We start from the raw sequence: 24,206 nt of genomic DNA, 5'->3' as shown, positions 1-24,206 counted from the left end.
CTTGTCTTACAAGCATCGATACCCTTAAAACTAGTCAGATGACCACATTCACCAAAGCCAATGGATCTCCTTACTCAAGCAGTAACTCCTGAGTACAAGTTTTTGCAGGCATACGATTCAATTCACAGCACACGTTGGCTTTTGAATCGATAATTAAATCATTTGCTTTTTTCAAATTTCAGTTACTGAAAAGAGCAAAGAAAGCTACATATTCAGCTATCACTTCAGGGAAAAGGGCAACTTCTCAAAAAAATTGTAGAGAATTATTTGCTAAGACCTAGAAAAATGCATAGGTTCAAAATAAAGAGTTTTATTTCAACTTTAAATCTAACCGCATCTAGTACATTTTTTCCATTTTTCTTTTCCTGGTATGACTAATGCTCTTTGTTCATTGATGGCTATATTCTGCATTCTTTACTTGCTTTTTCTTCCAAGGGAGTTTATCTACCTTTAGAATGTAGATATTGAACTCTAATTTTTCTTCAAAAGAAGGAATATCGAAAACTGCTTAAACAGAGAGGGAAGACGATAAGATGAGGTCTTGGCAGTCAGTCCTATGCAAGACCTATGAGAGCGGGTGGACTTTAGCACCTCAAAGTAAGTATATCAGCTAACAGCAGGACAGAATGGGGCAATACTGTGTATTTCCACTCTACATTCTTCTTGCTTTCCTGCAAATATTAGAAGAACCTTTATGAAGTAATCTGGCTTCTAAGTTGATCTAGATGATTCAGGAGAGCTTTTGCCTTCTTCTGGGAAATGCCACATTTTTAAGGTGCTAAAGCTATTTATGATAAGGCCTCACAAGGTCTGCCCTAACTTGCTAACTTTAACCTAGAAGATGTGGCAAGTGTTTCTCTCTGCAAAGGGTTTTGACCACCTGTGACAGCTCTGCATGATGACTTGTTGGTTGTACATCATGGAAATTCTTTCCATCTCACTTTTGAAATACAGCAAAGTCATTAACAATATTTTGGATGTACTTGGGGTTAAATTACACTGATTAAAGGTGTTTCACTGAATTCGAAGGGGAACGGTAACTACTATTGATCACCTCATTACATGTAACTAGCCCAGAAATCAATGCAAAGAAGATGCATCATTTGATGGGAATGTCAGTGATGTAATTTCAGAGTCACCTAAATAGCAGCAATTTTAAAGTTTCCCATTCACCAATATCTATTGCTTGGTTTAAAATGCTTTAGGATGATTGCATTTTCAAAATGGACCAGAAAGACCCTTGCACGTACTCGGCAGGGGGCTTCCTTCCCAGCTAGTGAGTTACAAACCACCAACCCTTGCTAGGCAACTCTCCAAAGCCTGTGCACACAGTAGGAGTCAACCACAGAATCACACCAGCGTTTCCTTCAGCAAAGAGTTGGGCCCATGGGCCTCTCAGCCAAACCTCTGTGACACTTGAGGGCACCTTTCCGAGCTACCGTAAGGGGTCTCGCATTTAATGGGTCCGTCCAGAGCTATTCCAAGGTCAGCTCTGCAGGTGCTTTCATGGCAACGGAGCATCTCAGCAGCTTCAATATGATAATGCTGTTGTGATTCTTTTGATAGAACATGCACTCCTTAACATAGGGAGGAGCTGATATCACAGCAAGGTGGTGCAAGAATACGAAAAACATATCAGGAAAAATTAGCATTCATGTATCAGTCAACGAAAATGTTCTCATTTGCATTATTAGCTGCTACACCGTTTTGCTCTACTTCTCCTTTTCAGTATATGAACATCTTAATCATTTTGCTTTCAGGTTGTGCATTCTACCTAATATAACATTCCTATAAAATATAAGTTTTCCCATGAAATATGCATATGCAGAACGTGCAGCCTTCCCCTCACAAGGTCTTGCTTTTCTCTGGCGCACATAAGGAAGTGTATGTGAGGTCAAGCAGCAGAACGACACGTCCCAAGCCACCTTTGCTTTGCTCTTTCCTCTGACCTTGGCAAAAACTGGATTTTGCTGCCTTGATTTGAAGCTACTTGCTTTTGCTTCTGATAGGAGTAGGGGATGGTCGTACCCATCCATGAAGAGCAAAGGTATCAGTTCTTGCCTGTTTCTCACTTTCTCTTAATCAAATATTATTTGGGTGCAGCCACTTCACGACTCTCAGACAACACTTAGCAGAAATGTAAAAAGTTAATCTGCCATGCTTTCAGGAAGGGAATAATAAAGACTGATTTCCTCGTGTGAATTCTTGTAGCCAAAATAATAATAATAATAATAATAATAATTTACAGATGCTACCCCACTCAAATTTGCTTAGCTAAGGCCATTCCATCATGTAACAAATTAAAGGAATGAATCGCAGTATTCCTAGAGCGGACTTTCCTTCCCTCTGCTTTTCTTTAACTTGCTGACTTGGGCAAACCGCAATTGGAAAGGCTGAGGAGCTCTAAACTCACAGCCCACTTGCAAGACCCGATCAAAAGCGCCGTGAAAGTCTTTTCATTACTGCTGCCAGTCGCTGCAGTGAGCCCATGGAGCGCTTCCCAAACGAGTGGCTCAGGGCACTTACAGAGTCACATGAGACTCGCAGGATCACATCTGTGACTTGGGTAATGATTGTATCCAGAGATGCTAAGGCAAATACTTACATGGGAGTAAGCACGTCTGAAACGAAATAAATATATGGTTGGGTCCTCACTAAGCTGCCTGTGCATTTAAGTTCTGTGATTTTGGCCTAGCTGATTTGACAAAAAGTGACAAAGCCGGTCAGCAACAGCGGCCAGGAGTCCTGAGGATCCAAGGTCTCTTTTTCACTGTTAGGAAACATAAGCCCTTCTCATTTTATTGTATCTTCCTTATGATGACCAGCAGTCTAGAGAGCTATTTCAGGATAGACATGCTACTAAAAATTATCAACAAAACTTTAAAATGTTTTGTTCTTGCAAGCATCTCCTATAGTAAAGCTTTTTCTGACTGCTCAGGCTTTCGAGTGATTTATGTGGACGGCCAGCCCACCTGCTCGCTGCTCTGGGTTGCTCCAGAGTTCAGTATGAGGGAAAGCAGAAATGAGTTCAAAGTGTGCGTGCATAAGTCAAAGAAAGATTTTGTATTTCAGTGCTGTTACAACTCTGGCAGAGTGCTGCTAGTTGTGTCCTCAGTGGACGATACAATAGGTCAAAGACTCAATAAAATCTGCCGTGAAATTTGTGAGTTTAGAGTTTTACAAATTGGAGTCTCTTTTCTTTTCCTCAGAGAAATATTCCCAATACACATCCGTTATAATATATAACGTGAGAGTCAACAAAGGCATTTTGCTAGCTGAGATGGTGAAAATCTTGGAGGGAAAAATCAGATTGAGCAGAGTTCAGACTCAATAATCCTGCTCTTTTCTGAAGGCCAGGGAAGGAGCAGGTCGGTGCTGGAGCACCCATTGCTGCCTGCTTGTGCTCTCAAATCCCTGGCTCTGCTCCGCACCGCGCATTACGCTCGGGGTTCAACCAACAGAATTTCTCCTCTGCTGAACAGAGAAGACTACCTCCCAGGGTTAAGGGGATATTTTAAGGTTTTGAAATTCCCTGTAAACTAAAATTTAACATCTTTTTGATTTACCACTCCCTGAGTTTGAGGCTCAGGTAGTTCACTTAAAAATCTACCCCAAAATTCAGTGTCAGAAAAAAATCTTTTCTCAAAGCTAAAGCCACAAAGGGAAAAATTTCCTGGTGTTACTAAATCAAACCCAAGAACTAATTTCAACTCAACTGTGTTCATGACTCATACTTCATCTTCATAAACTTTAAAGTGATGTACTCTGCAGTCATGAAAACTCGTGAATATCAATTTTAAGCTGAAATATTTGCCGAAAGTGGATTTTAAAGGAAAGAGTTCTTTCTAAGACCTGAAATTCTTTTAGTTGTCAGTCACTCAGCCACAAGAAGTATTTCAGCTCATTTGGGAAAGACAACTATGATTTTCGTGAATAAACTTCCCACACTGAGTGCTCCTTTTAGAGGGGAATGGAGCATTAGACCTTCTCATCCATCACCCCGCACAGCCCTGGTAGGTAAACGCTACAATTCAGATCCTAAACTACGCCCTAATCAAGGTAGGTTCTTGACAAAGCTTGCCCAGACCTATTCCTCTAACTTAAAAACGTTCTCTCAGTTCCCTTTAGAGATTTAAACAACAGTCAGTAAAACTGAATATATTTTCCTCTGCCTTTTATCGACCTTACACTTGCCTTATCGAGACAATAGCATTCCCTTATAAGTTGCCTGGGGCATTTCTGCAAGGTCAAAAAGACGCAACACACAGCTAGGGATGAACCTAGCTTGAATCACTGCATCCGGTCATGCTTCGGTGAACCTGCGAGGCTGGTGGAGACAAATCAAGACTGGTGTGTTGGGAATATTGCATGCAACTTCTCAGGAAACACGGGAAGCGGCGTGGTCAGAAAGAGAACCTGTGACGCCAATAAGCGCTGACCGTCCTGCTGGAGCTACGACGCTGCTAAGGCGCATAACAAGCAGGACTTTGCACGCAGGTAGGAGGCAGGCAGAACCGTGCTGCCGCAACTAAAAATTCACATTTGCCAAGAGACGCCACAATTCCTGCACGATGTTGACTTTTTAAAGGGATACGCTGCACACGCAGCTGCAAATCTCTTCCCTTGCCAGTAGGTTCTCAGGAACTCGGACTGGTTGTTTCGGCTTACAGAGGGGTCTGCTGACTTCAGCTGGCGCCAACTGAAGTTACATTTGCGAAGGAATTTAAGATAATTAACACTGGAGAATTTTGGGGAAGAAGTACGTGAAAACCACCAACAGACAGCGTTTTGCCTCTTAAATAACTGCTGTCCAGTTAGGTGCCACTAAAAAGCAGTTACCAGTCCTTTTCTTTTGCTGAAATTATATCTTTATTCACTTTATAGTATTGGATAACAGGGTGCAGGTGCTCTGGAAGGGCAGCTAACCTCAGTGCGGATTCCAGCTCAGCCCTCGCCTCCGGGTGGCTGAGCCGGAAATCAGCGGTTCTCATGGAAGCACGGTGTAAAGCTGCGATACTGCTGTGAATAATGAGGCAGATCTAGTGTTTTGATAAACCAAAGGAATCTAAATGGGCCTCAAAAAGAAAAGGGAGACAGCATCAGGGCTTGTCTTCCATTAATACCGCTGCAGAATCCTGTTTTCTACTTCGCACACAACTGACTTAAACTCCATTTAAAAAAATGAAGAATGCAATCCTGCCATCTCTTCAGATCTACCTTCACGGTGCAAAGCTATGTTGTTGCCATTTGCCGTCAAAGCTAATCATTCTGGTGTGGTTTTCTCTCGCTAGCATTTGCGTTCTTTTACTAGCTCTTCCGTAACACCAGTTACCACCATAAAAGGAATTCCAAATTTTAACATAATTATTAGTCTTGATTTTCAACCTCCCAGCAGAGTTGTTTGCGATGGAGCACAGGGGAGCAGGAAGGAATACGACTCAGACGCTGCAGTCAATTGTTTCCTCCGAGCACATACACTTAGATTGCTTTTCTTTGATGCTGCTGCCAATTCCCTTCACAAGCGTATAAAAAAAGGTCGTGACATTTAGAATAACAGTGCTCTGGAAATTAAATGTTCCTTTACATTTTTAATTTCTGAAAGTAATTTATTATGGAATAATATTTGAATATGATTGAATGAATGTGCAAAGATTAATGCAAACTGCCTTCAAATTGGAAGTTCGCAGGCACATATATTTAACCTTGTTGTATAATAGGCATAAAAAAGTTTATGCAGTAGCTTAAGGAGCTGCATTTCCATTTTGCTGGAAGCATTTGCACTGTAATTCTCCTTAGTATTTTTCCACTGACATGTCTATATGAGGCATGAGGCTTAGCTCTCTATCATTTTCTACTTAAGATTATGCTGTACTTGAATGGATTTCACAAACTTGGCATCGAAACAGGGAGTAGAAATAGTCTCTCTACTGTCAACATCGTAATTCTTTTGTATAAGAAATCAATCTACTGATTTTTATACCAATTCAGCAATATTAATGATACCACAGTACTATATGAGGAAAATAAAAGAATTTTAGGTTAAGATGAGAGAAAACACTAGGACACCAAGTAACCAAAATGCTAGTCAGAAGCTCCAGACTGAGAGGTCTGGAGGTCTGAAGAAGGGGAGACCACCCTAGTGATGCTGGGACCAGGCAGGCTTCATGGTCGTGAAATGTTCTGCCATGGGATTGCCTTGTGCACCCCACACATGTCAGCTTAGACAGTATTGAGACCTTATTCCTCCAAAACCAGGTGACACGACTTGCTGAGCAAAAAGGGGAATATTCATGAAAGGCGGTACTATTGAGAGTTTTCCTATGGTTAACAACTGGAATTCACAATTCCCACAAAAACCTGGCTAGCATCCAGACTGCAAAGGGCAGACACACACACTACAAAATTCCTCTCCAGATTCTGCTAAAATTGCACCTGGTTATAATTTATTTGGGTATATAGAATTTACTCGTGAGCTCTCAGGGAAACTTCTGGGAGCTCTTTGCTAAAAGATTGACAGCACAAAAATATTCGGTTTGAGACTCCCTTACGCTCCGCAGGCCGGCTGAAGAGACAAAGTCTGAAGAGAGGAACCTAAGTAAGTAAGTTTAAGGAAGTCTTAATTGGTGTTACTGGCTTGTTCAAAGATCCAGAGGAAAATTTAAGATAAATCGGGTTAGAATGCCCCTTCATTATTGATTATTTGAGTCTCAACACCAAATTCTTTTGTGGGCGTTTTTCTAATGAAGTCCATGGAGGTTTGCCCACTAACACAGCCATTCAAGTTGGCTCCCTGGATTTATGTGCCCAGACTGTGCTGCTGTTTTGCTTGCTGAATGCACGATGAAGATCTATGAACCGCTTGGCTGCAGATTAATGAAGCAAGTGTCTAAAGAGGAAACAGGGCAGGTAGCTGATACGGATGCTGCGCCACCTTCAGTGGACTCCCTTCTGGCTTATTTTTTCAGCTCATGACAATTTTGGATGGAAGCTTCTCTTTAACCTGTCGCCCTAAAATGTGGTGATAAGGAAGCAGCTGTTAAAAAACACAGTACAGAGTTTAATTTAAATGATGCCACTGTTTATGAATTGCATGGATATGTTCATCTGTACCTGTCTGCTCCGGGAGCAGATCCTTTACGCCTCCCGAGGACCTGGCTACTCCACAGAGAGGCATGGGGCAAACCTACAAGAGCAGGGGCTGCTGCCCTGTGCTTTGGGAAACTGCAACACGCCATCGAGAGGTGTGTTGCAGAAAGCAACAGCCAGCGATACGGCAGAAGATGATATTGCTATGAATTTTTTGTGTATATGCGCACACATGCTCACTTGTACACCTGTACCAGTATGTTGCTTATGACGCCATACGCAGGCTCACGAGCAGTTTCTTTGCCCACACTCAACGCAGAAGATGCCTAATGTAGTATTTTGAACATTTCTATACGCACTTGATGAAGATTTTCCTTATTTCCTAGGTGACTGTGCTCCTTCAAGAGGGCAGGAGCAAAGCTGCAGAGCACCCTCTGCGCGCCACCCCGAAGAGGGCAGAACTGAGGCTGTCGTTTCATAGCCTTGTTCTCGCTGCTGTCTCCAGGGCAGTGGCATGAGTACTGTTCACTCAAGTTTGGCCTCAGGAGAAAGCATTCAGGAAAGCTGCTCCACAGATCACCCCATCCATTAAATTAATGCTTTGCTGGCTAGAGTTTTGAGCCAAGCAAAACAAGAGCCTGGGCTTCAGAATACATATACCCTGTCAAATTGCATTTATCAAGATAAGGGTTATTAGAATCTTTTTTCTCTTGTGTGAATGAAATTGTAAGCTTAAAATGTCACTGAAGATTTATTAATCTGATACTCCTTCTGATAAGGACAACAAAGAGGGCATATAGGGAGCAGCTTATGAGAAGAAAAGTATATGTTTGTGCCTGACTGCAGAAGAGACAAAATATGAATAAGGCAATTTATCAGCGAGTATTCTGTAACCAAAAGATTCAAACCACATAAAGCAATATTAAAGTTATATATTGATTTCAGAGCCTTGCCATCTAAAATGCTTCATCTAAGTTTGATAGCTATGCAGAAAAATGCCTGTGATTTGCAAAAGACGGAATAAACCTGCATTTTTGAAATCTAGGCTGTAGAATCACTCTTTGTTCCAGAAAGCAGATGAATCATTCTAGCTTATGCACGATACTAAGTTTATCGTAGTGTACTGGAGGAGTACATAAACCCCCCCAGCAATAACGTGAGTGTTATTAAAGAGTGCAGCTCCAGTTAAGTTCCTCTGGTTTTACATGACAAACCTCCCAGCCTCTAAAGGAGCACAAACTTCTGACCACTTCAGCTGGAGTTTTCTATGTGTGTACGTAACAAAGGCAGGCAGAAAGGCAGGCAGGCAGGAAGGAAAAACACTGCAGAATTTGACCTCCTCGTAACATCGCTAAGGAAACTCCAGCACTGCTTACCTATTTGCATGCAATTTATAGGCAACGATCTTCTCTAATCCTTCAAGGGTTTAGGTATGTGCTTAACCTCAGGAAGACCGATTGTTTGCTTAAAATTAAGCACATACATAAGGGTTTCGTAGGACCAAAGTGAAATTTGGTCACAAGGCTGAGCACAAGGCTGCCTGCAAAAGCACTGCCCCGGGAAGCTCCGGCGGTAACCTTTGCCAGGTTGTCCGTGCTGCCCCTCTGCCTGCTCTCCTGAAGCCTTCATGTGAAAACTAGTGACACCGTGCTAGAGGCTAAAGTATGTGCATCACCACGAGCATCTTCACCAGTGTTAACTATATATATATATTTTTTGCTGTTTCTGTCTTTACTGCTGTTGGGTTGTGTCCTTAACAGGGAGGAGTGACATCAAAGGGAGGTTCTCAAATATTTTTGCGTCAAGCAGACCGCTGTCAAAGCTTCATCCTTTTTGCATTCCACGTGTAAGTGCACAGGGCAAACAAATACAGTTCACTGCTTAACATGACACAGCAAACCCGGTGTAAATCACCGCTTTGGCCTTGTGAGCTATTAGGAGAGACAGGAGGCCAGCAGCTGACAGTGATTTAACTCTATTAGCACTGCTCCTGAGGGGGAGAAGACAACACTGTATTTAGAAGGCTAATATTCGCGTTGCCACAGCTGCTCCCACCAGCACATCTGCACTAATTTTAAGAAACCACAGTCACAAGCAACATTTCCTCTCACTTGCAAAGGGCTTTGCCCATAACAGGGCTGAAGCTCCTTGACAAAACCTGGCTGTGGCATCTGTCCTGCTTTTGCTGGTGTTTTGCTCTTAGTCAATCTATTTTGCAAGAACTAATTCCCTCTGGACGCGGTCACTCCTAGACCATCTGTGATTACCTCTTTGGGAAAGAGCTGGGGGAGTGAATCAGCTCACTAGGTTTACAGACCTAAGTACAGCATCGCTAAAGAGCTGTAAGACAAAACAGCCGCTGGTGATGAGACTCTAATCTTCAGTTTTATATAGCATCATTTATGAGGAGCTTGTTGTCGCATAGTAACTCTTGTACCATCAGCCAAACAATTTTATATATAAATACAGAGATATATCTATAGTTAATGTTTATTCAATTTCTAATGTTAATAACAGTAACAAGAATGATAATACAGCTCCTAAGTAACATGTGTTTGTGAGTGTGTCCCCATGCAACTTTAAACACCTTTTTGCATGATATACAGAAAAACCCATTTGGCTACTGATATATATATTTTTTCATTGAGAGGGACTGTCTTTACAAAGTAATGAAGTCTCAAGTAGTTTTTCTCTTTTCTGTCTTCTTTTATAAGGCTTCAATATTTTTATTCAAAATATTTTCACTCAAAAGAGAGAAATCATAAGTCAGAACTTAGTTTTCCTGTGAGACTCTCTATCGAGTGGGTGCTAGTTTAGCTGCAGGTACGATGTTTGAAAGCACTGCATGTTAGTCGTACCATAGCTGATAATATGGCTTCAGCATTTTCTCAGAAAGTGTTACAAAAGTGCCTAGAAAAGAACCATCTTTCTTAAGGTTTTCTGAGAACAAAGCAGGAACCACTCAATCGGTTAAAATTTCATTAACAGGTCAACTCACCAGCCTTCTCCGTCTTGTGTTTTGGATTTTCAGGTCCCGGAAGGCAGGGGCAGGGCCCGTCACATCGGGCTGTGATGGCTTTGCCAGAAGTGCACGCGTGAAACTCCAACTTGCACTGGAATGATAAAAAGGCAAGAATGTGTTTTGAATTAGGACAAGATATAAAAGCAGCAGCTGTGGATTAAATGAGAAATTGCCTTTAGCAACAATGGCATTGGACAGATTGCAAAACCTCAGTCTCTTTTGAAAATGCCATTGTTTTTATTTTTACAGATAACAATACCAGCTACTTCCTATGCAGCGTTTGGCACTGGCACTTCTAAATGTGCCTCATAAAGTGTTATTATTCCCTGCTTACAGACATGGAATTTGCAGCAGAGAAAGAAACAACTTCTCCCAGGTGACCCGAGCAAGCAGCGGCAAAGCTGGGAAGCCAACACAGCCCGCCCGGACGCCAGCACAGCGCGCTCCTCCCCGTGCTGCGGCACCACGTTTCACCCATGAACGCTAGCGAACCGTGCCATGCACGACCTGCTGCTGGTTGATATCACTACGGGTTTATTAGCCTGGTCTTTCGAGGAGCTGGGAGCTCTCAGTTGACCCTGAAAGCAACAGGTCCGGCTCCTTTTGAGTAACACCAGTGACCAGGCACCCATCGCTGCAGCAGTGGGGAGCGAGGGAAAGTCAGCTCTTCTGCAGAGGAAGCGCTCAGCGAAGAGGCTCGGTCTCTGGCTGACGGGGCTGCTTCTCATCAATACGTTGACCTCTCTGAACTAGGAGGAAATTTTACATCGTTCCTACAAACGACCATAAATTGCCTCAACGGTTAACAGCCCCATCCTAAAAGTCACCACCCGTCCTGCCGTCAAATCCAGAAATACAACAAAGTCATAAGGCAACTGAAGATTGAAGATTAAGCTATGAGCAGTAGACTACGCTCCTCTCTATCTGCGCGTCGTTGCTTGTCCTTTTCTCTCCCTAAAACCTCGGCAGACGGGATTTACAGCACCTCCTGACAATCACCGCAGTCGAACCATGCAGGCCAGCGGGACACGTGCAGGATTGGACAAATGAGGCAATTCAGTGGAATTAATATTGCAAAAGTGTGCTAGTTAAAAAGCCCTGATTTATACCATACTGACTATTCATCGCCTTTGCTGTTTGCATTACGTATATTTTATTGCTGACTTTCCTCTAAGAGCTCTGTGTCCATGTAGCTGTTCTCCCTCTGCAGTTACTGCCTCAAAGACACTTTCCCCAGGCTGCATGCAGCAGTACGATTGCTGGAGACTGGACCAATGTACTCATAAAATGGAGTAAAAGAAAATACCTCACGGGAGCAAAACCGTGCAGGATGTTCTCTTTGTTGACGCCTAATGAACTGAATTCAATCCCACTTTTTTCCCCTCTTTGAGCACTGATTCTACCAGAACAGGGTCTGAGGCTTTTAATACAGGGGCGAGTTTTGCCCGCAGCACGGAGGCTGGCGCTCTTCCCTACAGAGACTGCCTCCTGCCAGGCAAACCTGGAAACGCGGGGCTCTAAAATCCCTTTAATAGGGCTGGGTTTTACTATAGATTATTTTTTTTCCACTTAAAAGTAGGTCAGCATGCATACACAGTGTGACACAGCACGTTTCGAGCTGTGCAGGCATCTTAAAGGCCGAAGGACACACGGCGTCAGACCAGAAGGTTACCCAGTGCGGATGCAGCGGGCAACTGTAGCTGGTACAGCAACCGCCGCTGAGCAAAATCACAGCAGCATCTTCTGTTATTTTGGTACACTGGAAGCCAAGAGAACAGAACAGGATGTTGTTACAAGATAAATGTCTCCTGCTTTGAAAGTACTGGACATATCTTGGCTTTGCCTCTGTTTATTTTTGTTAAAAGGGTTCATCTTTGCCCAGGCTTTAATCTAGCAGCAGGAGACCATTACCCTGTGCCTACAACCTATTCCGGCAGTGTTATCTCCCGGGCCACTTTGAACTTCAATGCACCCTGGTGGCTGCATGCTCTGTGTGATGTTCTGCCTTTCTGATTTAGAAAATGCATGGGCACACGCACGCATGTGGTTTTGCTTAGCTTGCGCTTTGCTTATTTCTTGCAAGACTGTAGGGAATATAAGTACTTATTTTTCATCTGTCTGCTCCACAAACACACTTGCCTAATCGATGCCGTTTGCACAGAACACAAACACAACGGAAAACGCCTCAGAAGGATGGAGAAGGCTCTGAGTGCACCGTGCAGAAAAAGGAAACTCTTCTTCCGCAGCCTATTCTGATAGTCAAGACGTTGCTGAGAGCTCACTCATAAATCTTTTTCCTGCAGTTGGAGTTGATGATTTAATTCCTTACACAACATCAATTAGTTACATACTTTATTATGCATACTAAATATAAATTATGTATCTAAGCACTAGCAATTATACTTCCAAACCACCTTTAAGACGGTAAGGCCCATTTCAAGCCCATTATCGCGTGTAGTCAAGAAAAAAAGAGTTTTGTACATGGGAAGAGCAAGGCAAGTTTTTCCTCAGCATTCTTAATGTTTGATAAAAACGACTACTAAAAAGCTAAAACAAACCAAAAAAGACACTGAATAAAAAGGGCAATTTCTATGATCTGAACATGCAGAGTAAGAACGAGAGCTGCTCCTCTGCCACCTCCCTGGTGTTTGAACTGTCTTTGTTTACTATGAACCCCAAGGCCCACATAAACATCACTAAACCATTTCACTGCAAATGGAAAATCAGCTCTGTTATTTGTTGCTAAATGTATATGGAGATCGATAAAATATATGAGGGGAGAAACGGTTGAACATACTCATGGAAAATTCATAAATTAATTTATTCAACTAAGATGTGGGAAATTATTGCAGACAGTGTTTTGGCTAAAGTGTTCCCCAGAGAATCCGCTACTCGGATAATGATTCTCTCTTTATTGTCCGTGAATCTACAGCAATGTGTTTTGCATAAGCATTCACATTTGAGAGAGAAAGAAAATAGCTACATAAAATTTATTGCCAGCTATTTTATGCCTATCAGTCTCCAGCTTGTGGTCCCTACTAGAGGAGAACCTAGACATTTCTTAACGATGGAATAAAACAGCGTATCTCTCTGCCCCTCTTTACACTGGCTTTCCACTTTCAGCAGCCAGGTCTTGCTCTAACCTGCATGTTAGTAATATCGCTGAATTCACAGGTCACGTTTCATCTCCAGCGCAGAAGGAACTGAGCACTTCAGGGACGGTTCCTCTGCTGCCGGCGTCCTAGGTGGCCTGGGATGTATTCTCACGCGACTCTCGTGCTACCATTCGTGGGGGCATGGAGAGGATGGACAACTGGAGCGCTCCGTGTCCCGGTGATCACACAACCAAGCTATTACACAAGGGCACGAGGAAAGGGTACGCCCGACCCAGGGCTCGGCACGGTGACGGCTCTCCAAGACTCTCATCTTAACTTGAAAAAGTTATAATACAAAACCTATCTTCTAAAATCTTTTGTAGCCATGCTGCTGAAGGAGAAGATGATAACTTCCAGACTTTTACTTGCTTCTGTCGTTAATTGAAATGGGAATTAGCAAGGAGGGAAGAGGTCTAAGCATAGTTTTTGGTGGAAGCATGAAGGAATTAGCAGACAATACATATGATGGAAGATAAATTACCATGAAATCTCTTTCTCAAAAGACTGGCTCAAGGTTAGAATTGGAGGTCAAATTTTACAGTATACTAATTAAAATGTAATTTAAAATACAGAAATATTACATCTTACTAACAGCAGTTGCCTTAAAACTCTAGCGCTCAACAGTGCTTTTGCCTGGAGCAACGCTGGGCCTTCTTCAGCTGCAGCTTCTCGCATTGCCACGGGGAGTTATTTCAGTGCGGTTTGTTTTATGGTGCATCTTTTGTTCACTCACAATACGTCTCTTCAAAACTTCAGATACAAATAACAAAAGCTCATTATTTTCTGCCTTATCTTTTACTTACTACCTGCCACAGACAGAAGCTAAAACTTCCTGAAATTACAGCATATATATTTTTAATCCAGAGCTTCCTGATATCAGTATTTTTTCTTACCTATCTGTCTTAGCAGATAATTAGACTCCATTGGAGTTCAGACACCTGTTTGAGAGGGATTGTTTGTTTACATGCTTTAAAGCAGCGTTTGCCATTACTTCCTTAGCTAGGACTCTTATCAGTATTTTCTTTATAAGCCTCTGCTTCCAGTTTTCATCAGATGGAAAAAAAAATTACTGTGTTTGGAACACAGTGACTCAGCCCAAGAGACTTATTTTTTTTTCTTTTTTATAACTTGGCACAATAAAAACCGGTTCAGTATCTTTTCTTTAACTCATGAGAGGAGAAATTTCATACGATGCACTCCCGTTGCATCCTGCTGAACATGGGCCTGGAGAACGACGTGTTTCAGCAGGAATTCTGCAAACTTTTCAGGCTCTGTAAAACCCGACATCCTGCAAACACAGTCCAGCTGGGGCAGTTTGGAGACAGCAAAGTCAACCACATGCATTCAGCAGAGCAAGACCCTAGTGCCCGCCTGAAATCCTGACCTGCGCCTTGAATTTTGGGCTATGTGACAGGGCGGTGTCATCCCCTAGCTTGCCCTCCCCACTGCCATGCACTTCTGCAGCCCTTTTTCTGCTCCGCAAGCCGGGGGATTGCACCGGCCCCGCTGCTGCGGGCTCCGGGGAAGGAGAGGGGCTGCAGGGGGAGAGCGCTGCCGACCTGGCACCGAGAAGACAGATCAAACTCTGGTGACTTGGGTGGCCTTAATCCACCCTGAAGTGGCTGCTCTACAGCCTGCCTGCCTTTTGGCTGACTGAGATGTCATTTCTCCGGGCACAGGCTTGCTGTATTTCTTCTATTCGAATGGTTATCTCCTTATGGCAGGACTGTCTTTTTTCCCCCCGTTTGTGCAGAGCTTAGTGCGGCTCAGCTCTGCTCCAAGATGGGACTGATGGGTGTTATTGCAATAAAAATAACAGATGGGCTGAAAAAAAAAAGTCACGTGTTTTCTATTAGAAGAGTTACCAGGCTAACACACAATTTACCTTTGCAACAACAGCTGTACAAAGATGTCTTACAAAAACCTCTTAAAATCTCTGGAGTTCTAATGAAGAGCTCTGTTCTCCTTACGAGAATATATAGCTGCCACTAAAATTAACGGGAGTTAAACATGCATGTCAAGGGTGGAATAAACTCTAATTAACACAATCTATTGTGTAAATACATATTGAGGCAATTTCGAAGCATGTACTAGCCATAGCTTTGAAGATGTTACAGATAATTGGCTCGGAAATTCCCATTTTTGCCAGAAATGACATGAAGGACCTTATTATCTCAGGTATACAAAACACATTTGAGTAAGTCTCTCATTGCACGCTTCGACAACAGGCTCGTGGTTCTTAATGTGGGAGAAGAGAACCGTCTCCTGGCGTCAAGACGAAAGAGACCTAGGTACCAAGCCGCTGATATTAAATAGGCTGAAGAGATTTATGCAGCTGGATGAAATAATGCCAAAAGGTCTCCGGCAGCAACGCCCCGAGCACTGCAGCTCTGCCCTCCGCAGTCCTGCAGCTCTAATGAGGCAGAGCGACAGGACTTCGCCCACGGGGTAAAATTAACCACGGAGCAGCGGGAAAGCATGGGACACCAGCAGCCTTTAAATGTCACTCCTTAAGTCAGGAGGTCACGTCATTAATGCTGTTCCACACTGGTGGCTCTAGATATCATTTCTGAGTGCCAGGGTCATGCCCGCACTCTGAGCAACCTAAGCTGGTTCCTTGCACACAAACACGAGGACCGAAGCACTGCACTGACACACAGACGTGCGCCGCGGGACGTGCTTGGGCCCGGGGCAGGCCAGCCAGGCCGGTGGCTGGACACCGGGGCCGCTCTGGGTGTGCGGGCGCTCACTGCCGTAGGTTGGCACCAGCTCAGTGATCCCTGCAGGATGCTTCATTGCACGGCATAATCATGTGCGACGCACGGTAATCACCGCATGAACTGTCTTTGGAGATGCTAACTCTCCAGTCAGAACTATTCGCAAGATCAGAATTCCAAATGCAAATGTAGCCAGCAATGCTGGCTTCTTTTAAAACAATATCTTATAGCTCGTATTTTATATCCACCTACAGAAAGAACACCCAAATGCATTTCCTGTTGGTGAACGTCTACTTTTCCTCCTGCAGGATTTGCACGATAGCTAGCTGCACATGGGAGTTTTTGCCTTCCAATACACTAACCCACCATGTCCTCAGATGCAGACATTAAACTCTCTCTCCTGCCGCATTTTTTTTTTTCATTTCTATATTTCTTATGTTGCTTTTGCGTCTATCCGATGATTCTAACTCTTCATAATCACAAGTTGGGAGTTCATGGCTAATACTGTTATTCAAAGTGGAAAGAAGCTACTTAAAATGTTTTAATAGAGCAAAGCCATCTTAGTGCGAAAGTAAAGAAAACCACAGGAAAACAATTGGAGATTTGGAACGATCGATGCTGCTTGAAATGTACTGCCATGTAATTGAGATGCATTTGCATTCTGTAGCCATTTACTGATCACATGAGAACGATGATTTGTCATTTTTACTCGCTTCAAATTACTGAAGGCAATTTAATTTCTCTCATGGAGACAACGCATCAGATAACGTGAACATAATCAAGAGGTAACGATCTGTGGCTCCTTGCACATACAGATACTCCACTTACCAGCTAAACAACACCCTACATATGGCAGAGGGGAGGCAATGCAAGACATTCAGATCCCCAAGCACAGGGTCTCTACCCAGGCAATGACACTTTAAACAGAGCAATGTAGCTGAGATAGCAACTCTGTCAATCTAGATGATCAGATGAGGCAATGCTCCATCTACTCAGTCAGTCACAGATCCATCTGTCCATACCTGGGAAAAAGAGCAGCATCTGGTGACTGATATAAAAGGCAGGCATGTTCTCTTCAGGCTTTTATGCAATTAGTATGACAGTAATATTTTAGCATCTCAAAAATTTCACAGCCAACTCTCCCCATCAATCAGCAATTCCAACGTCATATGTCATCTGCAGAGTTCCCCTATGAGAACTGCAGCACAAGAGCTTAAAGCAAGGAACTAAGCATTGGCATTAAGTGAGGGTCCCACACTTTTGCACTCTATTTGCAACTGTTTTAAGGTGTCTGATGCATCTGGTAGTGTGTCATTAAGGATAAGGTTCTGATATGTGCAGGTTGAGAATAGTCCAGAAGTACATTTTAACCGTCTCTCTGAAATACATATTTTTACAAATCTAAGTTGAAGGAAAGTTGCTACTATGCCTGCATTGCTTCTTAAAACACTGATGAATGAGTCTACCTGGAGCTTTCTCCACTATCTATTCCTTCTCTAGCAACCTTGCCATAAATAACAGAGTAACAGTTAAAGCAGCAGATAACATTCATAGTTTCATGCTTCCCAGGGCTTGCATCCTAAAATCCTTGGGCAGACTGAGGAAGTACCTGGAATTGTCTCAGAGCCCACACGGACAAGGATCGGTAGAGCTTATAGGAGAGACCAAGGGAAGAGTCGTGGGTCAGGCTAGGTGCTGCTCTTCCTGCTTCTGAGCTTGCACATCCTTTGCTAGCAATAATAATTACAAAGACCCTCCTGTCCTTAACTCAGTGTATTTTTGCTTCTAGAATGAGTAAAAATGTTGAGGATAAAGGACATAGATGCATGGGAAAGACCACCCTGGCTTGTTTCACATCGTAAGTGGTTGCACTGTGAGCAGCTGAAGTGTATACATCTTTATTGCAAACCTCAGTAAATTACCTGTGCTACCACACAACGCTCATCATGGGACTTTATGCCCAGAAGTGCCTCTGTAAAAGTGGAAATGTGAGCTTTTACAGCGTGCGTGCTTGGCTTCCAAATGGCATGTCATCCGTGCTTAACCAAACTTTCTGTCTTTCCCTGTGAGAGCTGAAGGTCAGTCTGGGTTTCTCTCTTTCCGCATACTAAATTCCACTAGGCCAATCTTCCTCTCCACAATACTTGAGTTATCCTCTTGCTTTCCAGTAAAATCTGTCAGGTTAATTAGTTCACAAGAGGTTTGCTCTGGTTTCAACGATTGTGACGTTTCCCTAGCAGGCTTCATTCCTTGCTATTGATGTATGACAAGTATGGTATCAAGTAAACTTTCAGATCTCACAGACAGTTTTCAGAGCTGGACACATTTGCCTGTTGTTTATAAATGCAGCAGATCTGAGGTTTAAGTAATAATATCAAATAAACAGCATTCGACGGTACCATTTCTCTGGCTGCTTTCAGAGCAGCAGCAAAATTTAAGTGCTAAGAATGCCAATCTATTTTTTAATTGACTCCTCAGAATTTGTATTTTGTAAAGAATAAAGCAAAACAAAAGCTAAACCAAAAGCCCCAATGGCAAAAAGCACAGGAACAAAACCTTTGGCAAATAAGCTTAGGGAATGTATTTTGGAGCATAGCAACCAATGAAGAGTAAGCTGGCTTGAGCTTTGAAGTTAAAGCTTGCAACAATGCTTCTGATTTCTAAAGGTGACAATAGAAACAACAAAAATTAAAAACAAAACAAAACAACCCCCCCCCCCCCACAACAAACCCCAGGCCTAGTTCAATGCTTAGTGAATGGACTCGCTGTGAAAGACGCCCATACAAAGAAAGCAGAATTAGTCTGTTTGCTCAAAAATTAAGTAACCACAGCTAATCCTTTTGCAGTATTATCCTGTTTCGGCCTTTAATAAATCTGCTTCAAATTAAAGATGTGCCCAAGCCAAGAAATACCTCTTTTGATGTTTAAAATGGCTCATATAAGCTGTTTGCTGGTAAAAGCTCAAAATGTGAACTTTGAAACTAGAAAAACGGTCATTTTTCTGTGCTGGGAGGCTAGCAACTCTCAGGAAGTTCTGAGCATTTGTGAGCACAACTTTCAAGCATCTGAAGCATTAGTGCATCCTCCTCCTATGCACGAAGGAAAAGATCCTGAATGCAAGTGTTGTACAAGGCAGTTACGGAAAAGCAGCTAATCCCCTTGTCCAACAGCACCTATATCACATCATCTGGAAACTGGAACAAGGAATTTCACATTTTAAGAAAATTGTTATGGATATTGGAACAAGGTAACTAAACTGGTGTAAACCACATTTTTGTTTAAGCTTATGTGATTAGCTATGAGTTAGTGCAACTAACTGACATAGTCCTGCTTCCTCTTCCTGCCCAGAGTACGACTTTCAATGCTTGTACTTCGGCATACATTTTGTAATATAAATAACAGCATTTTTCCCCATTATGGCTTTGCTTGCAGAAAGGAGGTTTTGGCTCCATGCATAAAACACATAACATGCAAACTGAAAAAACAGCAAAAGTAATTGGGTCATCCCCAGTGCAATGCAACTGATGCTGTCACAGATAATATTTTAAGGAAACTACAGCCACTGCAGACAGAACAACATATTTAATTGATGGGTTTTTAAGCTCCATCACATTCCAATTTGCTTGATTTGGCAGTCACAACTGTGATTCTAATCAAGTTAGAAAAGGGACCCTATGATTACCATCATCAAGATTGTTAGGTTGTCCAAAATGAACGAATGCTGTCCTTGCAAACCTTCCTTATTGTTGCCATCTCGTTTTCAAAATGTGTTTTCTTACTCAATGCAAAAGTGCCCACTGCATAGGGCAAATCATCAACCAACCACACAATTCTTAAAAGCAGAAAACTACTCAAACCTAGTTGCTTTGTGCTTTGATCATCCCCTTCAATGGAAATTGTTGCAGCTCTAGAGGGAGGCCTGGGAACTTATTTCCTTGAAATTTTCCTGAAATTATATTAACATGCAGAGGTCATGGTTAAGTGCAAGGAAGCCATGTGCCTTTCTCTAGCGTGGGTTCTCTCTCCATCCTTTGGCCTCTTCTCACTCCTCTTCCTGAGTAATTTTGACTAATCAACCATGATAACGATGGGAGCAAGCCACGAAGCCATAAAAGGTGGCACCCACTCTCGACAGGACATGACCGTGACACGTTCGCTTTAATTTCTACTTTTTCTCTCCCTTCCTCAGCCACAAGACTTTGATCCTACAGAGTCTGAACCAGGCAGATCCATGAATCCTCTTCCCTTCAAAGCATGTAGGGCAGAAGACCCCTGCCTCAAGCATATTTTTAGTGTAATAATTCAGCACAATGAGGACCTGCCTTCTGAGTCCTATTGCAGTTCAACTGACAGACAGCAGCGAATAATACTGAAGGGCGGCATTGTTTACAACAGGTTCTATTTTTAATTATGTTCACTGTGGAACAAATATATACCTACATTTAAGACAAGCTGAATTATGACTTATTCTGGTTCCATGTAGTTTTCACCTGGAGCAGTACATATTATTTCCCTCCTTGCATTCGCCTGAATTCTCATTAACCTTTCTGTCAAGGTTGCATTAAACATGCCTTGTTAATTCACCATGTTCTTTGAGAAATCTGACATGGAAATGGCAAATGCTTATCTAAAAATCCCCTCTGGTTTAATGAGGTACATAACAAGAAACACAAAATCCTAGTTTACAACACAGGTTTGATTTGAGCTTCGCTACTTCAATGAGTTTACTAGCCAGCCTATCTGAATTGCTTGAGCATATGTCCTTAGGGGAGCAGAAGAAAAGGTCATGGTTCCTGGAGGAATCTAAAGGCTTAAAGAACATCCCCCAGATTGGATTGTTTTTACTATTCTAATACGACATTCTACAGCATGTGTGCCTCCTAAATAAAAACCTTTTACAGTTAACTTATGCTGCTCTTACTCTCGCAGTTACCATAGGTCAAGGCACTAAATTTCTCAAGAGAGTTTACAACTTTGAGGGCATTTCTAACGAGAAGTTCTTGCAATCTTGGTGCAACACAAGGTAATGCAATAAGTGAATATTTATATTCAAGTAGGTTTTGTGTGACACATGTTGTATGTTCAATAAACAACAGGCAGTTAACAGAGCATTTGTTAATCCTCAAAAAAGATCCCAAACCAATTTGATTGACTGATACTGAGGTACTACATCTATCCTATTAAATCTAGTTAGAAAATATTCAGCAAGACAATTGCGCAATGAAATTTCCATTTCCATGGCTCCTTTCATCTACAAAGGAGTCAAAGTCTTCTTACAAATATACACTACTACTGAAGTGCAGCCAACTCTGCAGCAGGAAATATCAAACACACTGCACCAGCACACGACATTCTGGGTTATGCTAGGGGAGTGCTGATATTTAAAATGCTGAGAGGTGACAAGACCCAATTATCCAGATTAGAATACTGAAATATATTCCAATACTGCGGTTTTCATATATATATATATATATATATATATATGTATATATATATATTTTAATCTACTGGCTCCTAAAATTCAGTCCAGTGTATCATGACTTTAAGCATACTGATAATCGCTTTGCTTTTTGTACACATCTTTCTTGGCCAAGCAAAGCAGTTCATGGACCCCGTGCCAGATGCCCACAGACTACCTGTCAGAATCCACTGCTCTTTTAAAACCATAAATCAACCAATGTGGTGATCCTCCTAGATAAAATCACTAGCTCAGATGACAAAACTGGGTACTTAGTAGGTCTCATGCACATAGCTAGAGATTCAGACTTTTTTCATTGACTTAGCTAGGTGCTGAAACAGAGTGACACTAGATCTAATCTAGAAGAGTAAAACAGTTGTCTCTTAGCAGAAAGAATGATGACTGGAGATAAAATGATTTCAAATTGGAAAAGTCCTACGAGCAACAAATTCTGCAAAAAAGTCTTGCTATAGTTAAAAAAAAAAAAAAGAAAAACAATTTTTCACTTATTTTGCCAATAGTTGCACATAATGAGGTACACCAACTGTCAAAACTCCTCAGTTTTTCCCTAGTTAACAGGAGCACTTAAAATCCAAACAGTTTAAGTAACGAAAATCATATGAGTAAAACCGCAGAACCTGTTGTATAGTCTGGACACTAACACAGCAGTAGAATTACTAATTCTTGGGATTAATATATTCCCAGTCTCTAGAGGGCCACTGCGCGTATGATGTTTCTGGCATATATTCTGTTACTCTCTAAAATAAATCCATCAAGAATTAGTGAAAGTTATTAGTAAAACTTAGACGTTATCTCCCAGAGAACTCCAAGTCTCCAAAGGTTAGAAGTGTTTTCCTTCAATGAGACGTACGATGACCTCATAAATATTAATAGACCCTCTGAACTGGAAAATGCCAGCTATTCTAGCTTCAGTGTAATATTACAGTACTGAACAAAATGGCATACAAGAACATTTTTACAAAAGTTTACCTCAATAGAAGCCTAACTAAAACAGCAGTTTGCAAGTCATACTGGCATGCGTCAAAAGTCCATGAAAAATGCTTGGAGAATGCATTTGCATATTGAAAGCTGATTCAGCCCATTAGGCTGAGATTAATTTTTCCCTAAAATTTTATATATAATAGCTTAATAGTCAAAAGATTTACCTAGAAAATAAATCAGTATTTTCAAATAGTTACATACCAGTGACAGCCAAAATGTTTTAATGAGCAAGAGATTTATTTGGGTTTTTTTTGCAGCTTCTTTCAAAAAAAGCTACTTCAAAGAACTACAACACAGCAAAGCTCTCATGTTTAATACTGTACCCTTAGTTGAACGGTTAATTTTCCACTTATTGGTTTGTCCACTTATTCCCCATTTACCATTTGTGTGACTGCTACATTCGTTCCAAGCAGCTGAGCTCAAAGCCAGTCGCAGCCATTAGCTCAGCTGTGACTCTCCAGACCCGAGACTCCCTTTCCCCATGCAGAGGTCTCAGGTATACCCGTATGTCCTCCAAATAGCCTCCTAAATACCCTCCTAAGAGACAATACATCACCCTTCACCCATCACGTATAACAACACTGTAAATTACTGCTGAAGCTTCACCAAATTAAAACTCAAAGATGATTGCTTTTTTGGGAAGACTTTATAGACTACTTCTATAGCAAGCCTTGAAACCACTTCTTTCAGCTGAAAAGGGGCTGCATGTGGTTTCTGCCACAATACCCGAGTTGTCCAGAGGATGTCACCTTTGAAATGCATGGAACTGAGGCACCTTCCCCAAGTCCTGCTGTTCCAATTGAAACTCCAGGCAGAGTTAACCACTGCTTGGGAGGGATGTGCTGCAGGAAAATTGGGTCCTCCAGGTGTTACTGGCTGAACACTGCAACGTGCCTTCAACAGTGCCTTTTCTCATCTAAACTTGGAAGGTGTCTAATTCCCTGCAGAATCAATGAGAATGATGACTATTTCAATTAGTTTGCCACGATTAATGCACACAGTGACTGAAAAAGAGGTCTCCATAGAGCTGACTCGCAGATGGGATTTGGTGTGCCCAACTTGCGGACATCTAACGCCTCAGACGGACGCTAAGGTTCTCAGCCTGGCTACCTGCACGTTTGCCATACACTTTATAGACTAGCCCTCACCGTCTTGCAGCTCTATCTGCTCTCCTTTGAGCTGGTGCTGGGGGGAGCTTCTCCAGTGTTCAGAGGTTCAAATCTCTCATTTAAGCAGAGTAATTTTTCTCTCTAAAGCTGTAAAACTCCCATGGTCACTCCCTCATTGTTTGGAGGTGACAAACCTGGTCAGAGCTCACCATTCATGCTCTAGGACCACCTGCAAGACAGCGAGTGGTACAGAAGAGATTCCTAGGAAACCACCTGGAGGATTTATGGTGACATTACCTGCTTCCTGCTCCTTCTTCCCCTCAGCCCCACCTCCAACTCGCTCCTCTACCCTCCCTGAGGAAGAGGATAACATGGTAAGCGTGTCCGATCCCTCACTTCTTTGGGGAGGCATTTAAAAAGTCAGTGAATCCCAACCTCTGCCCCTCGATAACGGTGCTAGCCCCTTCTCGTTCTGCCCCAAAGCTGGTGGGGCAGCCAGAGAAAGCCTAGCTGCCCTTCCGAGCTGCCTTTTCCGAGGTCTCCTTCGTCTCATGTCCACAAGGAGGGTCTCCTCGAGCGAGGTGCTTACGAGGGGACACGACCCAGCTCATTCCGATTAAGAACGAAACGCGAACGGGTGAACTTTGCTGTCGGAGC

At 42.4% G+C, this 24,206-nt stretch overlaps 1 protein-coding gene across 1 annotated transcript in view; it reads right to left on the bottom strand.

The window, feature by feature from the left end:
* The window catches only part of SPOCK1 (SPARC (osteonectin), cwcv and kazal like domains proteoglycan 1), a 319,830-nt gene that overhangs the window by 54,686 nt on the left and 240,938 nt on the right, over positions 1-24,206 (bottom strand). Inside the window, exon 5 of the mRNA XM_026063359.1 lies at positions 10,085-10,199. Coding sequence (XP_025919144.1) covers positions 10,085-10,199 — 115 coding nt within the window. The remainder of the gene's footprint in view (positions 1-10,084; positions 10,200-24,206) is intronic.

This window comes from Apteryx rowi, unplaced genomic scaffold, assembly GCF_003343035.1.
Source record: "Apteryx rowi isolate R43461 unplaced genomic scaffold, aptRow1 scaffold_2, whole genome shotgun sequence".
In the NCBI taxonomy this organism is placed as follows: Eukaryota; Metazoa; Chordata; class Aves; order Apterygiformes; family Apterygidae; genus Apteryx; species Apteryx rowi.
The sequence above is the reverse complement of the archived record's forward strand: the minus strand, read 5'-3'. Positions and strand labels throughout refer to the sequence as shown.